This window comes from Bemisia tabaci, chromosome 3, assembly GCF_918797505.1.
Source record: "Bemisia tabaci chromosome 3, PGI_BMITA_v3".
NCBI classification, from domain to species: domain Eukaryota; kingdom Metazoa; phylum Arthropoda; class Insecta; order Hemiptera; family Aleyrodidae; genus Bemisia; species Bemisia tabaci.
Genome location: NC_092795.1, coordinates 40660390 through 40678245, shown reverse-complemented (window position 1 = coordinate 40678245; position 17856 = coordinate 40660390). Strand labels below are relative to the sequence as shown.

The 17856-nt window shown below is 37.9% G+C and overlaps 2 protein-coding genes across 2 annotated transcripts in view; both read right to left on the bottom strand.

The window, feature by feature from the left end:
• Positions 1-17856, bottom strand: part of LOC109032359 (cathepsin B-like cysteine proteinase 4) — a 150332-nt gene that overhangs the window by 8224 nt on the left and 124252 nt on the right. Inside the window, exons 2-3 of the mRNA XM_019044440.2 lie at positions 4973-5005; positions 3570-3743 (exon numbers count right to left, since the gene is read on the bottom strand). Of these exons, the coding sequence (XP_018899985.2) occupies positions 3570-3743; positions 4973-4975 (177 nt within the window). The 5' untranslated portion in view covers positions 4976-5005. The remainder of the gene's footprint in view (positions 1-3569; positions 3744-4972; positions 5006-17856) is intronic.
• Positions 6238-14319, bottom strand: LOC109032360 (cathepsin B-like cysteine proteinase 4). The gene is made up of 7 exons (XM_019044441.2): positions 14301-14319; positions 13486-13653; positions 11008-11214; positions 10073-10273; positions 9044-9197; positions 8507-8617; positions 6238-6552 (listed from the first exon to the last, which is right to left on the bottom strand). Exons 1-7 carry the CDS (start codon positions 14301-14303, stop codon positions 6347-6349), a joined length of 1050 nt encoding a protein of 349 aa, XP_018899986.2. The 5' UTR covers positions 14304-14319; the 3' UTR covers positions 6238-6346.

Here is a 17856-nt window from a genome sequence, read left to right as displayed (position 1 = left end):
ACTTAGCTAAGGTGACTTTTGGAACAAGAAGGCGAAAGGTATAGTGGAGGTGGATCACCCTAAAATTGTAGGTTACGTCACTTCATCTAAAGTTCGGTGAGGTGATCAATTTTACCTGAGAAATATTCTCATTGTGTACCTAATACCTTTGACATTGACTTGTAGTTTCTCTTGATGTTGGTACTCGGTGATAATCCACATGTACGTGCGAACGTGCAATATTCGACATTGTCACGCGACTTTCACCGACTCTTCATGGACTCATCACTATTGACTCTGTGTTAAGAATGATTTACTTATTTATTTTTTCCTCTAATTGGTTTGGAATGTATCTGTGACGTTTAAAGTATTTTTCAATCTTAACGTCTTTAGCGAAGATGTCATCAGAAATTTAAGTTGCGATATTGCAACTTTCTCTTTTATCATTTTGGAACCTAAGTAGGCATTTAACAGTTGCAATCTATAATTATTTCCGTCAAGTTTTTGCTCTCTACAAATTTTTTCCTCATGACGATACTTAGATGCCCCACCAATTGGATGTTAGATCCTTTCTCGATCGAATGTAACTCACAATCAATGTACTAATGTTTTTTTCCTGTTAACGGCTCAACATTGGCTCATGATTTTTCCTCTCTCTCACGAGGACCTTTGACGTCATTCTGTTAGAGCATTTATAGTACTTTCAAAGGACGGAAACAGAGAGATTTTTGGTTGCTCCTCGACTGGACATGTCCGGTCCGCAGACACAATATCAGTTGCAACGCCTGCAATCCTGCATGCAACTATTCGTGCTGAATGTCAGTGCGTGTTGCATACTTAAAAAAATTGGAGGCGCACCCGCTCGTTTTGGGAGATGTTGCTCCGTGAAGCAAGAGCAAGATTGTAACTTGTAAGCGTAGGAAAAATGTCGCCGAAGCAATAACGGGACATGGTGGAACGTCTATGATTTTTTCCCAAAAATCGAGTATTCGCAGAAAAATCAAGGCCAAAAATTCGATTTTCAAGAAAATAGCTCTGAACAAAAAAATCGATTTTCAGGAACAGTATCGTGCCGTTTGTTTTTTATTAACTCTCGCCTCATTGAGCATCAATATCATTTTCCCTTAAACTGGAATAATATCGATGACTTCCCTCAGTTTTAAAAAATAATATAAGCTTATTGCTTCCTTGATTATTCAGGAGTAGAATTTTTGTAAGTAAAAATCGGCAAATTTCGATTTGTGAGTAAAAAATCGATTCAGTGGCAAAATCGCGTGCAAAAAATATATTCCATTTAATCGATTATTTATTGCAAAAAATAGAGTTCTTCCGAAAATTTAAAAAAAATCAACAACACTAGTTCCAGCCGTGGAAAGTAAATAATTCAAAGCCCCCCCCCCCCACCCCCCACCCACCATAACGTTTTTTAAGTCGCACTCTCGGTTCTTTAGCTCTACTTTTTTAAATTTTGGGCATCTTTAGAGCCAAGTTTTTTTTCATGCAATCTTTTCTTCTCTCCTTCAAGCAATCGTAACCGTCGTGTGGTCCTGTTACCCGTTAACGAGTCTCATCTTCCGAATTTTTAACGACGAAACCGTGCCTTTATTTTTAGGTAAAATGACGAAACCAAAAATTCCTGTGTTACAGTTCAATAAGACATCCTCTATAATAATTATTTAGATCTAGCAAATTTTCGAGAAACACGGGGATCGACTGTCAATCACGACCACTTCGCTTTCATCAGTGAAAGGAGTGCGTATTTAACTTTCATAACTCAAATTTGACACATCGGAAAAATTCTCTTCGTGCTAATTTTTGAAAGAAGTAAATCTATTAAATTCGGTTTTTATTGAATACCGCGTATCGATGACAACAGCCACTTCAGAAGTAGTCGTCGTAAGTAGGTATCATTATTATCAGTACTTATGTTTTGGACATTTATTTTTGTATATATTTTAAAAGAAAAAATGAATATCAACCAACGTTAATTAACTAATTAGACTGTCATTTTGAAAATTCTGAAAGTGAGGTTCTTTATTTGCCTTTAGGCTCATGTCAAAGTAATGCAGCGAACATTTCGTGAAGAACTTCCTTGTTATACAGCTTAACACGACATCAAAAGCGATTATTTTTATAATGCGACGCATGAAGATTAACTTCTGACACTCATACATTGTAGAAGCAGATCCCTAGAATGTATTGTGCTAAATCCAAGCTTTAAATGTTCTGTCCTGAAGGTCAGAAATTGATAACAATTTTCTCTTTTGACACTCAATGAATTTAGAGATAGCAGCAATGCTGAAAAAAGATGGCTAAGGTTGATGTGCCCGATTGCTTGTGATTGGCGAGTTTGAGGTTATTTTACCAAACCCTGTTTATTTCTGATATCAATTCTTAGAGCCCCCGGATTATGTAATAGCTCTCTGTTATTGTAATGTTAATCGGACTAAATTTTACAATAAAATACTACTATTCCTGGCTCTATTATAAAAGAAGCACGTGTCCTTACTTCCTGAGTGCAAATTGATTCTTCAATAGATGAACCAGAAATATTAGTTCTACAATGTAAAATAGTCCAACTAGTAGGAGAGACTACTAGCTACAACATGTAACTGGGCAATACATTAATATAACCTTTCTTAGAACTTTTTAGACGTGTTATCCAGTCGTCAAAGACTGTTGTTAAGTTACGACAAAACGGGACTATCATATAGCATAAAATAGCGATGGCATTCATTTCGCGAATTTTTTTCTTTTCTTTTTTTTTCTGCGAGTCCCACAAATTCATCTTAAATAAAAGAGACTTAGTAGTGGCCATGCATATTAAGCCACATTTTGAACATTCAAAATTGGTTCAACTTAATTCCATGAGTTTAATCTTCCGTGCGAAACATTAGTAACTTTCTGAACAATTCAGTTTCCAACGGAAACGGTTATGCCTCTTTGAACTTTATGAAATTGAAAGGTCCGTAAGTAGACCTCGAAGCATTGACCATCGTTATGTATAGCTACGTCAAATTAAAGGAAAGATTCGGTCAACGGAATTATCAATTACATTAGCTGGGGTAGCTATCACGTATCATCATCAATGCCAGATGAATAGTCTACACTTTTTGCCTGAAGTCCTTACACTGTACCCGGTTACTCCTGCACCCAGTAACTGGTTCATACAGAGAATATATCCTCCTTAAATGATGAACAAATTCCAAGCATTTGAATCGAGAAAAATCAGCCTAAGGGGCCGTCCCTAAATTATCCCTAGAGGCCCCCCTTTCGGAGGGGAAGGCTGAAAATCTTGCTTTTTATCGCGAGGACTTTTCCCTTTCCAAATAATTTTTTTTTTACTTTTGAGATTCTTTAAAACTTTTGAAGACGACCGACGGAAAATTCTACAGAGACTCGAAAAAAAATGACGTAAACCCGTCACGTAACGCTTCTTTATATACCCTCAACCCCCTATAACGTAGCGTAACGCTGGCAAAGACCCCCACCGTCCCCCTTTAGAACGTTACGTAAAGTAGGGATGGCTCCCTGGTGCTTGCGATGTTTGGAGAAAGTTTTGAATATTTGTACTTTATCATCGATCCTACCTTCCATAGCGACTGTTTCTGATTGATGTAGTTGATGACGGCTGCCTGGTTTATCAATGGTTTGCCCAGAACTGATTGGGGTGCTACAAGATCAACTGCAGCGGTTTTTGAAAGCAGTTCCTCATTGGAGGAGACCAAAGTGATGGCCCCGACCAATAATAACCCCACACGCAACTGAAATAAATAATAATTTTTCAGTTATAGTGTTTCGTATCAACAATACACAAACACATCCTGAAAAAAAAGCAACATCAAGCTTTTTTGCCGTAAAATCCTGTGAATTTTAAGGCTGACCAACTGTGTTACGTGCCCGTTACCAGTTTATTCAAGAGTCTCAATATTTGTTGTATTCTTTTTTTTCAAAATGCGCTTCTGTGATGTGAAAAATATGTTAATGATCGGTTTTGTCAAATGTATCCACCTTCGTAATTATTGACCGCAGGCAGTCGATGATAAGACAATTAACGCGAAAAATTAACCAGAAAAGTAACAATTACGAGTAGGAGAGTTTTAAGGAGCCAGGGAGAGAAGTGAAAAGTACTATGAAGTTGTACAAAGTGGTTTAAAATGTTAAAGGGGTCGATTTAACATTTAATTTTGATCCAATCAAGACCCTTTTTAACTAAATAATTTTCAACAGTTAGACTGATTTAGTTACATCGCTTTTTTCACAATTCGCGGTTTTTTTAAATGTTTTAGGCAATGCGCAATTTTTATGGGAAACTTAACAAATTTCATTCCTTATTTTTTTGCGGCCTCGTCAAACTATTCTCTTCTTCTCTCTTCTCTAAAAAAATCGTTGCCCATTTTAATTTTCTTGTCAAGATAAAGATAATAATCATCGCTCACCCTCGAGGCCCCGGCGTGACCCTGAATGTATGCTGAGTTCAATGGCTCCAAAATTTTGATGAAGCTATATTATTTGACTTCTTTCCTTCCCCCATCACTATCATGAGCTTCTCTTATACTTTGAATTTTAACTCCCCGAAAATTCTGTGGTACGTTCGTTCGATCTTTCTTGGACTGTCCCTGTCTTATGTTGTTCTTCTCTCTTTCTTTTCTCATCGTTTACTAAGCTAATCTTTTTTTTCGTTCTTCTTTTCCGAGTGTAAAGCTACCACAAGGTATTTTTTTGGAATTCGTCGGGTTTTCTAGCGTTTTAGCTCACCATTGATTTATCTTCACTAAAAAATTAGGAGTCAAAAAAGAAAAAAATGAATAAAATGCAAACCCATTTTCGTCTGTCAAAATTATGCTCACGTCTTCGCGATAAAAATAAATTTTTGAATGAAGTTTCTAAAAGACTTCTTATCTTTGCAAATCGAAATGATGTATATTTTTCTATTACTCGTAAAATAAGTTTTAGCAAGTAAGTTAAAGAAGAGGTCTATCTATTGACTTACCATGTTGATTGATGGAATCACTGAGGGTGACTTGACAATTTGTCTTGATGTTCTCTTATATATATATCCATACGATCTTACAGTGTTAATTTGTAATAACCACTTGATAAAGTCTATCTTCGCGGCTTAAGCTGTGAAGTGTGTTTCTTTCGTCGTTGATCAAATCAGTTTTTGAAGTGGCTCCAGTGTTAGATTATCTTGCCGCAAATTACGGTGTGATTTTACCGAGGGGATTAAACTCCTAAAGTTATTCTAAGTGTACGCGCTTTGAAACTTACTCTAACAATTTTTCAGAAAGCTTTCATTTCGCATAGTTCCAGACTATTTTCCTCATTGTGACTATCCACATCGCACGTAGATTGTGAACTGACCAGTACAATGTTGCTCCACTGGAAAAAAAAAATACATTGGATCTAGAGTCCAGACTCTGAAAAACATCGACAAGAAAAAATACTCTTAATTCAATCAGAATCTTGCTTAAATCAAGAACCAAGCCTCTTAATTTAAGCGGATTTAGTTTTGATTCAAGCAAAAATCCGATTGAATCAAGAGTATTTTTTCTTGTCAATGTTTTCAAGAGTCTGGACTCTAGATCTAATGTGGTTTTTTTCCAGTGCATAAGTAGTGGCGTTATAGTGGAGGAGATGATTAAGGAGTACGAAAAGATTATCTTTCAATAAAATAAAAACTGAATGTGTAATAAGAAAATTAATGAGCAAAAAAATCCATTTTTTTCAAACTTCTCTGTAAAGATCAAAGGACACACTGTGGGAACACTGTGTTCTTTCATTGCAGGAAATATTGTAAACATTTTACCAGTCGTAATCGCCCGTAAGACCAGGAACCCTAGTGTCAAACGTTCAACTATTGATACGGTTGCATGAAGGAGTGTTTTATGAGTATTTGACCCAAAAATTGTCAGACCATACTTAGACGTGTTCAGAGTTATAACGATTTGAAGTTTTCATTTTAAAAAGAGAGTGGTTTAAGACGTAATCGGCCAGAGATTTTTCTGCCTCGTTGACGGAATTTTTATAATTGAAATTGAATTGTATGCTTTCTATCCACACAAAAATAGACTTAACCGCTTGCTTTTGAGCTCGCAAGAAACAGAGAACGTATTTCTTGAATTATTTCAAAATTGAAAACCTGATTTTTGTCCCAACATCAAGGATCATGATGTAGGATGATTTCATTTATTCACACGAGGAAAACTATCAAAGGATATATTGAGGAAAAACGTCAAAAGAAATCCAATCCAAAACTTTTATGCAAAATTCAATTTAATTTAATAAAAAATTTGAGCACCTTTATGCTTAGCAATTTCAATAGTATTTTAGGTAAAGTTTTACATTCATCATCATTTTTTTGCGATCACTTTCGCACGGTAGCGCCTATGAAACGTTCCTCGAAGCGGACCTCATCAACACCCCACTTGATTTTGAAAAGCCCACGGTCACCCCAATCCTCGTTCCAAGAGTTGGTGACCAGCCAATAGCCAACGCCATTCTCTTTACCCCATCCGATTACCCTCACTGCGTGTAGTCCAGCCAGTTTGCCCCATTCGTGCGTGTAGATCCCTGCAAAAAACGAAAAAAGTAGCTCTCTTTATTTATTACCCAATCAATCCCAAATTGATGAGTTGCGCGTGCTTCAGAATGTTCATTTGACGAATTACTGTTTGGTCAGCAACAATAAATCGTCACCTCCCGGCCAAAGTATCACAAGCGCCATGCGACGTCTAAAAATTTCCGCCTCCATCTTTTTTTTATAGGGAAATTTTTGGTGTATCTGTCAGACAATTTCACTGATTTTTTTTTTTTGTGCTGTCAATGAAATTCAGTGAAACTTTCAAACAGATTCAACCAACAATTTACCCGTAAAAAGTAAAATGGCGCCGGAAATTTTTAAAAGTCGTCGCATGCCGCTAGTGATACTTTGGCCGAATGGTGACGAAATGATACCTGCCCAAATGGAAAATGTAACATTCATTATTAACAAAATCCTTTTTCCTTTGAAAAAACTGTGAATGATTTCATTAATTGTGGTAGTGCATGCCATGGTTTTTGTTATCTTGATTTCATCAGCGGGTCATGTTGAATAATCGGTATCAGCGAGCCCTGGTAAAAATTGGCAGTAGAATCTGTGTTCCAAAATACCATAGACCTACAGCCGGCTGTAAGATTTTCAATAGCTTCTATAGCCGGCAACACAATTTCTTATGGCCTTTTATATCCGATGGCGACTAAGCAACAGCCTGGCGATAAAATTTATGCTAAACGTTACTAATTACGGATCCTAGGACTTAGTGAGTTTTTGGACTACCGCTCTCTTTTTGGGCCGTAGTATCTTGATTTATTTTGCGAGGAAAGCTCCGTACTTCTGAAGGATGCCTGCCATTCTTAATATGTTGGAGCGCCTTCAATTTCGTACGATACTGTGCAATACCTCTGGTATGAAATAGTTGCTTCAAAATAGTTGCTGCGGCGCGGCGGGCGGGCAGCCAGCGCGAAACGCGCATTGGCGCCTTCAAACCTAACAGGGATACTTCACGCATTGCGCAATGCGTGAAGTATCCCTGTTAGGTTTGTAGGCGCCAGTGAGCCGCCGCTCCGCTTTGTGTTAGGCTCTAATATGTAATCTTGTGGAGTCAGTGTTTTTCAACTCATGATTTTGAAATGTTTGCACACTCTGTATGGATTATTCTCATTCTAATTGATGAAAAAAAATATGTAGTAAAGGAAAATATAATGTGCATTTTGTAAATATTAAGATGATTCCGTACAAACTGAAGGATTTACAAAGCACACGAATTTCTACACCATTTTTTATAGCCTTTTATAGCCGATGGCGAAAAAGCAACAGCCAGGCGATAAAGTGTAAAGCCCGGCGATAAAGTGTAAAGCCCGGCGATAGGAACTATAGCCCGGCTGTATAATTTTTTATCGTTTCGTGTAGCCCGGCCTTATGATTTTTTCCACTTTCTACAGCCAGCTATATGATTTTCTATCGCCTTCTTCAGTCGGCTATAAGAACTCCTATGGTATTTTAAAACGCAGCTCCTATCGCCGATTTTTACCAGGGAGGTACGCTGCTAATTGATGAATCAAAGACTGAAGAAACACTGAAAATCTCTCCGATCCGAGTCTTGGCTTCTTTTTGACAAGTAAAAATACTCATTGATTCAATCGGATTTTTCCTTGAATCTAGAGGGAAGCCTCTTAATTTTAGCGGATTTTCTTTTGGTTCAAGCAAAAATCCTATTGAATCATGGTATATTTTCTTGTCAATTTTTTTAAAAGTCTAGGCCCTGGAATCCCTGGATCTAAGATAATTTTTTTCCAATGAATCTTAGCGCAGTGGATGGTGTTATAACCGTTCTTAAGAGGGGTGATATCTCCTTAAATAGTTTGTTTTGTCTTCAACTTTTCTTTGAAACTTTACAAATCGTTCGATCGCATCCCCCATTACGTCAATATTTTCGAGAAGCGCGTGTGAAGAAAAACTGAAATCTGGAGCACTCTTTGTTTTTACCTGATCTGTAGTAGAAAAAGTCTTCGTAGACGTAGAATATGGCGATTACAGGGCCATGGTGGGAGATTTCGTGTTTGACGTCTCGAATGCCAATTTCATAAGGAGCTGCACCTGTGAAGGAATTTATTAAAATTTCAATACAGATGCTTTCTAGTACAATTATTATCATCTATGATTTATTCAGTATATCGGGGAATTAAGTAGGTAGGATGAAGAAAATGTATATTTGGTTGCAAATGATCTGTGGATTTCAATAATATTTGCTGATTAATGGGCTGACGTAAAAATTTCATACAGTACATATAGCAGATTTATTCAAACGTCTTGTATAATACATCATTCAGTCGAACGTAAAATTCAATATCAAGCAAGAAAGTTTGTCTTTCATAGGAAATAATGAAAGGAAAAGTCTTCACCGTGACAGTAATATTGTACATCTGAATGATGGGGAAATCTCTGCAAAAAATACAGATTAACATCTTGTCAACCTGTAACACTTGAAATGCGCACGCTTTTGTAGCTAAAAGGAAGACCTACCGAAGTGGCGGTCTTGTTTTCGTGGAATCGTGTAGTGTGGGTTGCTGCATTTCGTTCTGCAGGCGGGCGTCTCTGACCTATTGTACGTGCCACAGCCCGGATATTTTCCGTCTGTACGATGGGAGCACGGTTTCACCTCGTACGGCATGCATCCCTGTAATTGTCAATTAATTAAATTTCACTTTTTATGTCCAATTCATTTGAAATGGAGATCGAAACCCTGAACAATTTTCAACTGAATAGCTTATCACACAATTTGTTGCTTTCTTTGCCTATAGCCAAGGTAGCAGACTTTACGACCAATTTAAGCAACACCTTATCTAAAAAACTTTATATTCTTCGTTCCAGCAACCGTCTTTTAAGCCGTGTCCATGAGCTGTCTCTTTTCTGTCTTTCCCTCAATTTTTCCGTGACGGACCGAAAATAGTAATCTTGATACTCAATAAGGAGCAATTAATTTTTTCAATCCCTTACAAATTTTTAAGTACTTTGACGTCATCAAATATGTGAAAATGATTCGGAAAAAGGTGAAGAATTGAAATAATTTGCAAGCATCGTGGCGCGCCAAAAAAACAATATTCTTCCAGTCAGCCAAAATTTCCCGGTCCTTTATATTTTTTCCCATAGACACGAAAACCTAAACTCAGTGGAAGGTCGAAGCAATTTTCTTTCTCGGCACCATAAATCGCATTGAACACTAGAATACATATAGTAGAAATGGGGTTGGTACTTAAAACCTAAAGCATTAAAAAAAGGGGGGGGGGGAACATTCATGAAAAAAAATTATATTGAAGATCAACAGATTTTCTTTCTTTCTTGTTTTAACAGATAGGTTCCGTATATTTCCTTCGTACATTTATTTTCATTTTTTTGCATTTGCTTCTAATCCGCAATAATCCTTCTAACTTAGGCGTAGAATTGACGAAAAATATCATTTCCTATCATGTTTATTTTAAGGTAATTTTGTGGTTTTGCTCTATACAAGCTCAGGATTTTTAAATCTCAAGTATGGCACGTTTCGTGACTCACTTCGTTGCTTTCGAAGTCCCCGCCAGTGACGACGCCGTGTTTTCGGTAAAACTCGAGAGCTAGGGTTGGCCACCCTCCCTCGCAACCCCATCCGCACTTTTTGCAACAGGACATGATCTCCTGAGCGGAGATGAGGCTTGTGAATTTCCCGTCGGAAGTGATGCATGTGCGATCCGCGATTACTGATGCAACAGACACAGCCTGAAAGAATACACACATTCGCTTACAGAACACTGGAAAGATTTTCGTTTTTACGTCTTTTTAATGGGTCTGTTGCAAACTATTGCCAAAGAAAAAAAAAAAGTTGTCTCTTGCAGAAATTGCAGTTCCAAAGTCATGATAAGTAATGGGAGAGGTCTGGAATCTATCCCTAACTTCTCAATCTGCGTGAGACATTTGTGTATTATTGAGTTTTTATAGCTTCAAAAAGTATTTCTAAAAAGGTCTGTCAAATGAACCGTAAATACGATATCCTACATCGGCCGTACTATCTATTCTTGTAACCCTACTCTCGGTTCTAAGAAACATATCGTAGGTTCATGCAACCGAACTTTTTTCAATTTATTGTTCGGTTTTGTTTGAAAGCTGTGTTGCATGATGAGTTAGTTTCTAGGACTCAAAGAGCAATTACACGAACCGAATAGTACGGCTGATAAACTAAAATACCGTACTTTCGGTTTGTATGACCGAGTTATTTTTCTCAGTACGCTCTATGCCATAGTCATAATTTTATTCCAATTAGTCACTCCAGTTTCAAAACTCTTCAAACAATTGAAACTGGAAAACAGCCTTGGGCAACTATTGTATGGTGTCGAATTTGCGTGGAGCATTAACCAAAGACGACAATACTATTAAAAGAACAAAGTCTTCAAAAAAATGTGTACATCTCTTTAAATGAAATATTAAGTTGATATCTTGTTTATTTCACCAATTACCCAGCAACTACCGCAGTTTCCTTGGTCATGAATGTGAGAGATACTCGGGCATTTCGGCCATTTTGTGCGTGCGTCGAAACTCTCCGGGTCGTCGTCGGTTACATTTTTTGTTACTTGGAGCAGTGGTAAAGGCTCCTCTGAAACACGTGCAGACACCAAACGACGCAAGTAATCCTCGGAAACGCTGTCATCGAAATTTTTACCAGCCTGCAACATAGAACGAATCTTCATTTCCTCATTTGTTCATTTTAACAAAAAAGGAAACAAGTTACAGCTGCAGTTTAAGAGAAATCTGGTTGATGTAGACTAAAGTTTTACTAAAGAACCACTACTCCTGACTCATTTTAGGAACAATCCTTGTGTCATTCTTTCCTTTATGCACAAATGTGCTTTTGTAGATAAGCCAGAAATAGTAGTTCCGCTTACAAAAGTGAAGTTCATTTTGTATGTATGCGTAATTTCTGTTTAAATAATGAAACCAAAATCGCAGTCTTCTAGTCTCCTCTTTATTTAATGAGTTTTTTACCTATCTATTAACTCTCGATGCCTATTTTGTTCCAGGATCATTGGATCATAATGGGTTCAGAACGGATGCCGATTGGAACAGAAAAACGGACTCACGAGGTAAGCCTAATTTTTTAATTAAAATTCATTGAATCTCTAGTTGTTATTTTTTTTTTTTTTTAATGAAACATGTAGCTAGATGATCATTTAAAATTTCCACAATAAAGCCATTCATAATAAAAAATTAAGGAGTTTTCTCGCCCTCCGATCCATATATTTCTCCCTTCTCTCCGCGTTAAGTAAATGTCACCTGAAACTGTATGCGTAGTCGGAATTTTACTTCGCTCTCTTCTATGGAAATTTGTTTTTAAACTTTGAATTTCTGCCCCGTAAGAAACGTGTGGAACACGTGTGATGACATGAATAAATCCATACAATTTTAACTACAGGGTTATCCAAAAGTCCCTTCCACCCCCTCTAACTTTTTACCTAATTGAGGTAAAGATTTGAAACTTGGGGGATATTCCTAGGTCAAAGGGAGCTACTTTTTGGCCCCCTAACATTTTCAGGGGGGCCCCCTTGGGGGGGGGCAATGGCCCCCAACTTTTAATTTTCAAATAGGAAGACCCCCTTTGTGATAGCTCGTTCGAAAGAACATAAAAAAAGAAAACTTTTCGCGCAAACCCGAAGTCAATATCTCAAACCGTTTCAAAATGGCGGCCGGTTTAAGTTCAAAATGGCCGAAAATTCACACCGGTTATTCGTCGATGGATTTGCGCGAAAATCGGTATGTAGGGGTACTTTGACACGAGAAAAACGAATTTGACGTTAGATTTTCAAAAAAACCGAAATTTTCAAAATGGCCGCCGGTTAAAGTTCAAAATAACCAAACATTGATTTTTTTAGAAATCTGAATTCAAATTTGTTTATCTTATGCCAAAATACTCTCAAATTCCAAGTTTTAGGCAAATCCATCAGGAAAAAACCGAGGTGACAATTTTCGGCCATTTTAAACTTTAACCGGCGGCCATTTTGGAAGTTTTGATTTTTTTGAAAATCTAACGTCAAATTCGTTTTTTTCGTGTCAAAATACCCCTACATACCGATTTTCGCGCAAATCCATCGACGAATAACCGGTGTGAATTTTCGGCCATTTTGAACTTAAACCGGCCGCCATTTTGAAACGGTTTGAGATATTGACTTCGGGTTTGCGCGAAAAGTTTTCTTTTTTTATGTTCTTTCGAACGAGCTATCACAAAGGGGGTCTTCCTATTTGAAAATTAAAAGTTGGGGGCCGTTGCCCCCCCCCCCCAAGGGGGGCCCCCCTGAAAATGTTAGGGGGGCCAAAAAGTAGCTCCTTTTGACCTAGGAATATCCCCCAAGTTTCTAATCTTTACCTCAATTAGGTAAAAAGTTAGAGGGGGTGGAAGGGACTTTTGGATCACCCTGTATAAGCGATACGTCCCCGGAAACATAAGTCAAATCCCGATGAAAGCATACAAAAAAAAAAACCCCGTGAGAATAAAACTTCAGATAGAAAGTCGCAGAAAAGTTGTAGCGTAGGCATAAGAAACTATTAATTGGGATTTTAAGCCCTCAGAATCCTACAGGTAACCTGAAAACGGAGAAAATAAATCTAAAGTCTTTATTGTACTCTATGTCTTTATTTCACCAATAGAATCCTCGTAACTTTTTGTTCGTCCCACAAACAAGCATCGTTCTGTATTCATTCGTCTATGCAAAATAAGCTGGCCAGCATCAACGACGTACATTAATCTCGAAAATTTTCTTTGGAAGTACGGTTACTCAATGGATCTTAATGTGACTCACGAGACAAATCGCATAGGAACTAAAACATTAGACCCCTCAAGTTTTTGTATTCTGCGCGATATTCTTTTATTGCACGAATTAAAGGCCACTGATATCGAGGAAAGTCTAAACGGTTGTGATGGATATCTATGATATACTTCTTACCTGCCACAAAGACTGCTTCCGGTTAATGTAATTTATAATAGCTTCCTGTCTATTGAGACCAAAGTCCCCGGTGGCGACGGGAGCTAGAAGCCCGGAAAAAGCTGTCAGCTCGTGATCTTTCGAAGAGACGAAAGTCACGGCACATACTAGTAGTAACACTGAGCGCAACTGAAAATAGAAAATCGGAAATTGAATTTAAAGTCACCCGGAATAACTCAAATCTTCAAGTTGAGTGACCGTTGAAATTTGATTGATTTTTATTCAGGGATGATAAGATTTAAAATTGACTAGTGTTTTAAACCTGCAGGGGTGCAAAAACCTCTCAACTAAACGGCCCCGAAAATTGTGTCTTAACTCAAATGCAGGAAAGACGGAAAAATCTTATGTTTTTCGCAAAATCGCGGTAATTAACACGTTCAGAGTCATACAAATTCATTTATTTGAAATTTCTGAGGACTATAACGGATTTTTAAAATGGGAAGGCAGATCTTTCTGCATCCCTGCCTAGTAAAAAATTTAATGAAAACAAATTGATTAAATAAATAATTAATGAAATTATAAATAATTAATAATTAATTTTTTTAAATTAAATATCCAGCCGAATGAAGGCGAAATATACACGTAATCTTAGTAAGGTTCCACAGTAGTTGGATTAACTACAGCACATCTTGATTTCATTAGACTGGTAGGACACAATCAAAGTAACGTATAGGGAATTATACCGCTGCAAAACGGAGCCCTATACATACTGCACTAGAAAGTGAGAATGTGACAAGAAATTCATGGACGAATACCGGTGAATACGGACGACTTACCATGTTGATTGACCACCAGGAGTGAAATAAAAGCTGGCACCTCGGAGTTTTTCATTTTATATATTTTGAGCATCTTGACAAGTAAATTTCTTGTACCCTCTCGACGAAAGAACATCAGCTCATCGTTAGATTGAGTGCACTTTTGTTGTTGTTAAATTGAAGTGGCTGGCCCTCAAGTAATCTGAAAACCACTAGAAACAATCTACATCTCATAGCAAGGGTTAGGCCGAAAACCAACCCCCCGCTACAGAAAAATGTGTGACCAGTGGAGGCGCTCATGAAGAACAGCTATACTCGACATGAGCGCATTGAGCGCCCAGTGGTCGCAGGTTTGAATCTCGATAAAATCTTGGCCAGTTTTTTTTCTTGCTGTAAGCACCAAATTGGAATAAAATTAGGGTACGCCTCAAGTTAAGTGAAACGTTAAGAAGTTCCTTGAGAACATCTGAAAGTTGCAAAATTTGAGACTAAATCAATGAAAACGAGCGAAAAGTGCCTGAGGAATAACTAGCATGATGCGAACATGACGAGACCATCTCAATAACCCTTCTTTGTCCTAATTGGACGTGTTTCTGCCAAACCGAACTATATGCATCGAGACATGAGCTCTGAGACCCATAAGGATATGTGCATAACAGGGCTCACGTCATATTGCACTTAGTCTGTTTGATAGGGATACGTCCAATTATCCTTTCAAGTCCAAAGTTGGTAGCTTTTAGGTACATATTTTTCTAAGAGATCACCTGCCGACAGGTTCAGGATCCAAGGAACTTCAAGCATGTTTTCTCATCAAACTTTTAAAGAGATCACGACGGACACATCGCTTCAAATTCTACTCATTAGCGCGAAGTCTCCATTGGCCAATTTTTAATTTCCGCAACTCTACACTGGAAAAAAAAGCATTGGATCTGGAGTCCAGACTCTTGAAAACATCAACGAGAAAAAGTACTCTTGGTTCAATCAGAATCTAGCTTAAATCAAGAAGCAAGCCTCTTAATTTAAGCGGATTTCGTTTTGATTCAAGCAAAAATCCGATCGAATCAAGAGTATTTTTTCTTGTCAATGTTTTCAAGAGTCTGGACTCTAGATCCAATGTGTTCCTTTTTTCCAGTGTAAGAAATAGCCGGAGTTTCAGCAAACTTTTGTAACTCTGATGATGAGAAAAGAATCGCCGGAATAGAAACAGGAAGAATGGAATAGAAACAGGAAGAATGGAAGAGAATCGGAACATGAGACGCGTATGAGCACGTTAAAGAAAAGAGAAAGAAATGTGTGTGAACCACCTGACAAGGGAGAGCCTTGCCCTTGTCTATTTCTTTGGTTTGCTCTTCTCTGATATTAGTGAAAAATGTAGATTTTGTATTTGAAAAAAATCCCTTATATCAAGCCTCATAGTAATCACTGAGTGATGAAGCCTGTTGTGAGGTTACTTCTTTAGTCTCTTTTTTCACTTCTTCCCTCACTAACTCAAATTGTTCCGTTCCCTATTCTACTTCTATTCCTGTTATTTTTTTTTTTTTTCTTTTTTTATTCCGATAATAATATTGGACAGGATACCATTATTTCCGTTCGGTGCCTAATATATTCGCACAAAATCGCCTGCGTCTTCAATTCAGTGCGGTTATATAATATTAATTCCAGAGAAGTTGATTCCGTTTTATAATGCTAGTGTCGGTCATTCTTTGTGGGATTTTTAATCCAAAATTCGACCAAGATTAGGGACCGTTCAAGTATTACGTAAACTACTTAAGATCAAGGGAGTCTGAGCCTTTCTTAATTGGGATATTACGAGGGGGGGGGGGGTGTGTCAAGCCCAGTCTTACGGACACTTTCTACAGAAAGAGGGGGGGGGGGGGAGAATTCGATATAAATTATTTTTTCTGTGATTATTCAGCCTTCCTCCGACATTTCCCCCAAAATGGAGAGTCAAGCTGGTGTCTTGCAGGTGTCTTGCAGGTGTCCTAAAAGAGGGAGAAGGGTCCTAAAGTCGGTCATAATGCCCCACATAATTCTTGAACGGCTCCATAAAAAATTAATCGCTCGATTATCTGTGTGCCCTGAGAAACGATTCGTATTGGTACCAGTGGCCAAACCAAGTATTCCTTGAGAGAGCCTAAAGCAGTTGCTAAAATGTCTGGGACTTAATAGTGGTCTAAGCTGAATCATTCAGGAGCGTCCTGCTTACCACTGCTTTTGTCTCTTCTCAACAGTTGCAATTCTTCCAAGTTGGCAACGCTATTTTTTCTCCATTTAAATGTACGTGAAACAATCGATTCTACGTATTTTCAATCGATCTAAATGGGATATTAACAGTGTTACCAACTTGTTAGAATCGCAAATTGAAAGGCAGACTCTTTCTGATGCTTACAAAATATGTTCTTGCCCTTAACTTCTAGTACTATGTTTGTACTATACTACTCCAATTCTTCACCGTCAAATGCACTATAGATGTCTTCATTAAGACATTTTACGCATACGGCATGCTACTTTGAACGCAAATTTCATACTTTTTCATAAACCATAACTTTCCCATATTTTGTCATCTCAATGTCATGCGATAAAAATGTAACGTCTTCGTAATCATGCCCAGGAAATTCAAGCTAAAGAGTGCCTGAACAATGAAAAAATCAAGAGTATAAAACAACGAGCAAAAAAGAGAGGCAAGAATAAAGTTCGCAAGTTGATCCCTATTCTGATTTCTCAAGTGTAAAGCAAACAAATCGCGGAGCCGTTTCTGGAAAGTATGACAGCTTTCGAGGATTCTTCTTCTTCGGTTTTTTCCGAATTCGCTTCCGTGACGTCGTCGCGGACTGAAAGAAGTGGCGAGGCGTGAATAATCGATTATCCATATTTCCCCATTTAAAGCTGTGGTAAAGAATCGATTATGAAGGAGTTCGTCGTTTATCGATCCTTTTCCATAGGTTTAGACGGCAGATCAATCGATAGATCGCAAAGCACGCCGCGCCACTGACTGGAAGCGCATGGCAGGAGCACTCCACAGGTCCACACTCCGGCGACTGATCGCGGCTCGGAAGATGCGAAAACAAGATAACACCTCGCCTTAAATAAGCTCAGATTTTGCACACGAAGCTCCGCAACTTTTCCACGTGCCGAGCGCAAAAGTGGAACTTGGAAGCTCTTCCTTCAAGGGACGAGCTTTAAAAGTTCTGTAATCTTCGCTCGGCAAAACTTCCGCGCGCACAGTGTAGTGCCTATTATGATGTGTTCTCATTTTGCCTCGTGCAGATACCTACTTGAAGCGACTAAACTGTATGAGTAAATGAAATAGAAAAAATGTGGCAGAGAGTGAAAATATCTTTACAATCTTTTGCAGCCAAATATAAATAGTTTTCATCTTCTTTCCTTTCCGTCCGAGTTTTCGCACATTCAATCAGAGAGGTTGGACACGAAATTTTTTACTAAAACTGCAACTTATGATGTTTATTTCGTCACATTTTAAATTTCGAGGGGTGTTGGTAGAAGAAAATTTCACGAGGAAACCAATGAAATCACTTTTAAAAACCTCAAAATTTTTTATGAACGGAGTTATAAGCGT

Excerpts from the sequence above, each read along its gene's own strand:
- LOC109032360 (XM_019044441.2), bottom strand. Across the intron at positions 11,215-13,485 it reads GGAAGCAGTCTTTGTGGCAG|GCTGGTAAAAATTTCGATGA; the intron begins GTAAGAAGTATA and ends TCTATGTTGCAG. Across the intron at positions 10,274-11,007 it reads GAAACTGCGGTAGTTGCTGG|GCTGTGTCTGTTGCATCAGT; the intron begins GTAATTGGTGAA and ends GTATTCTTTCAG.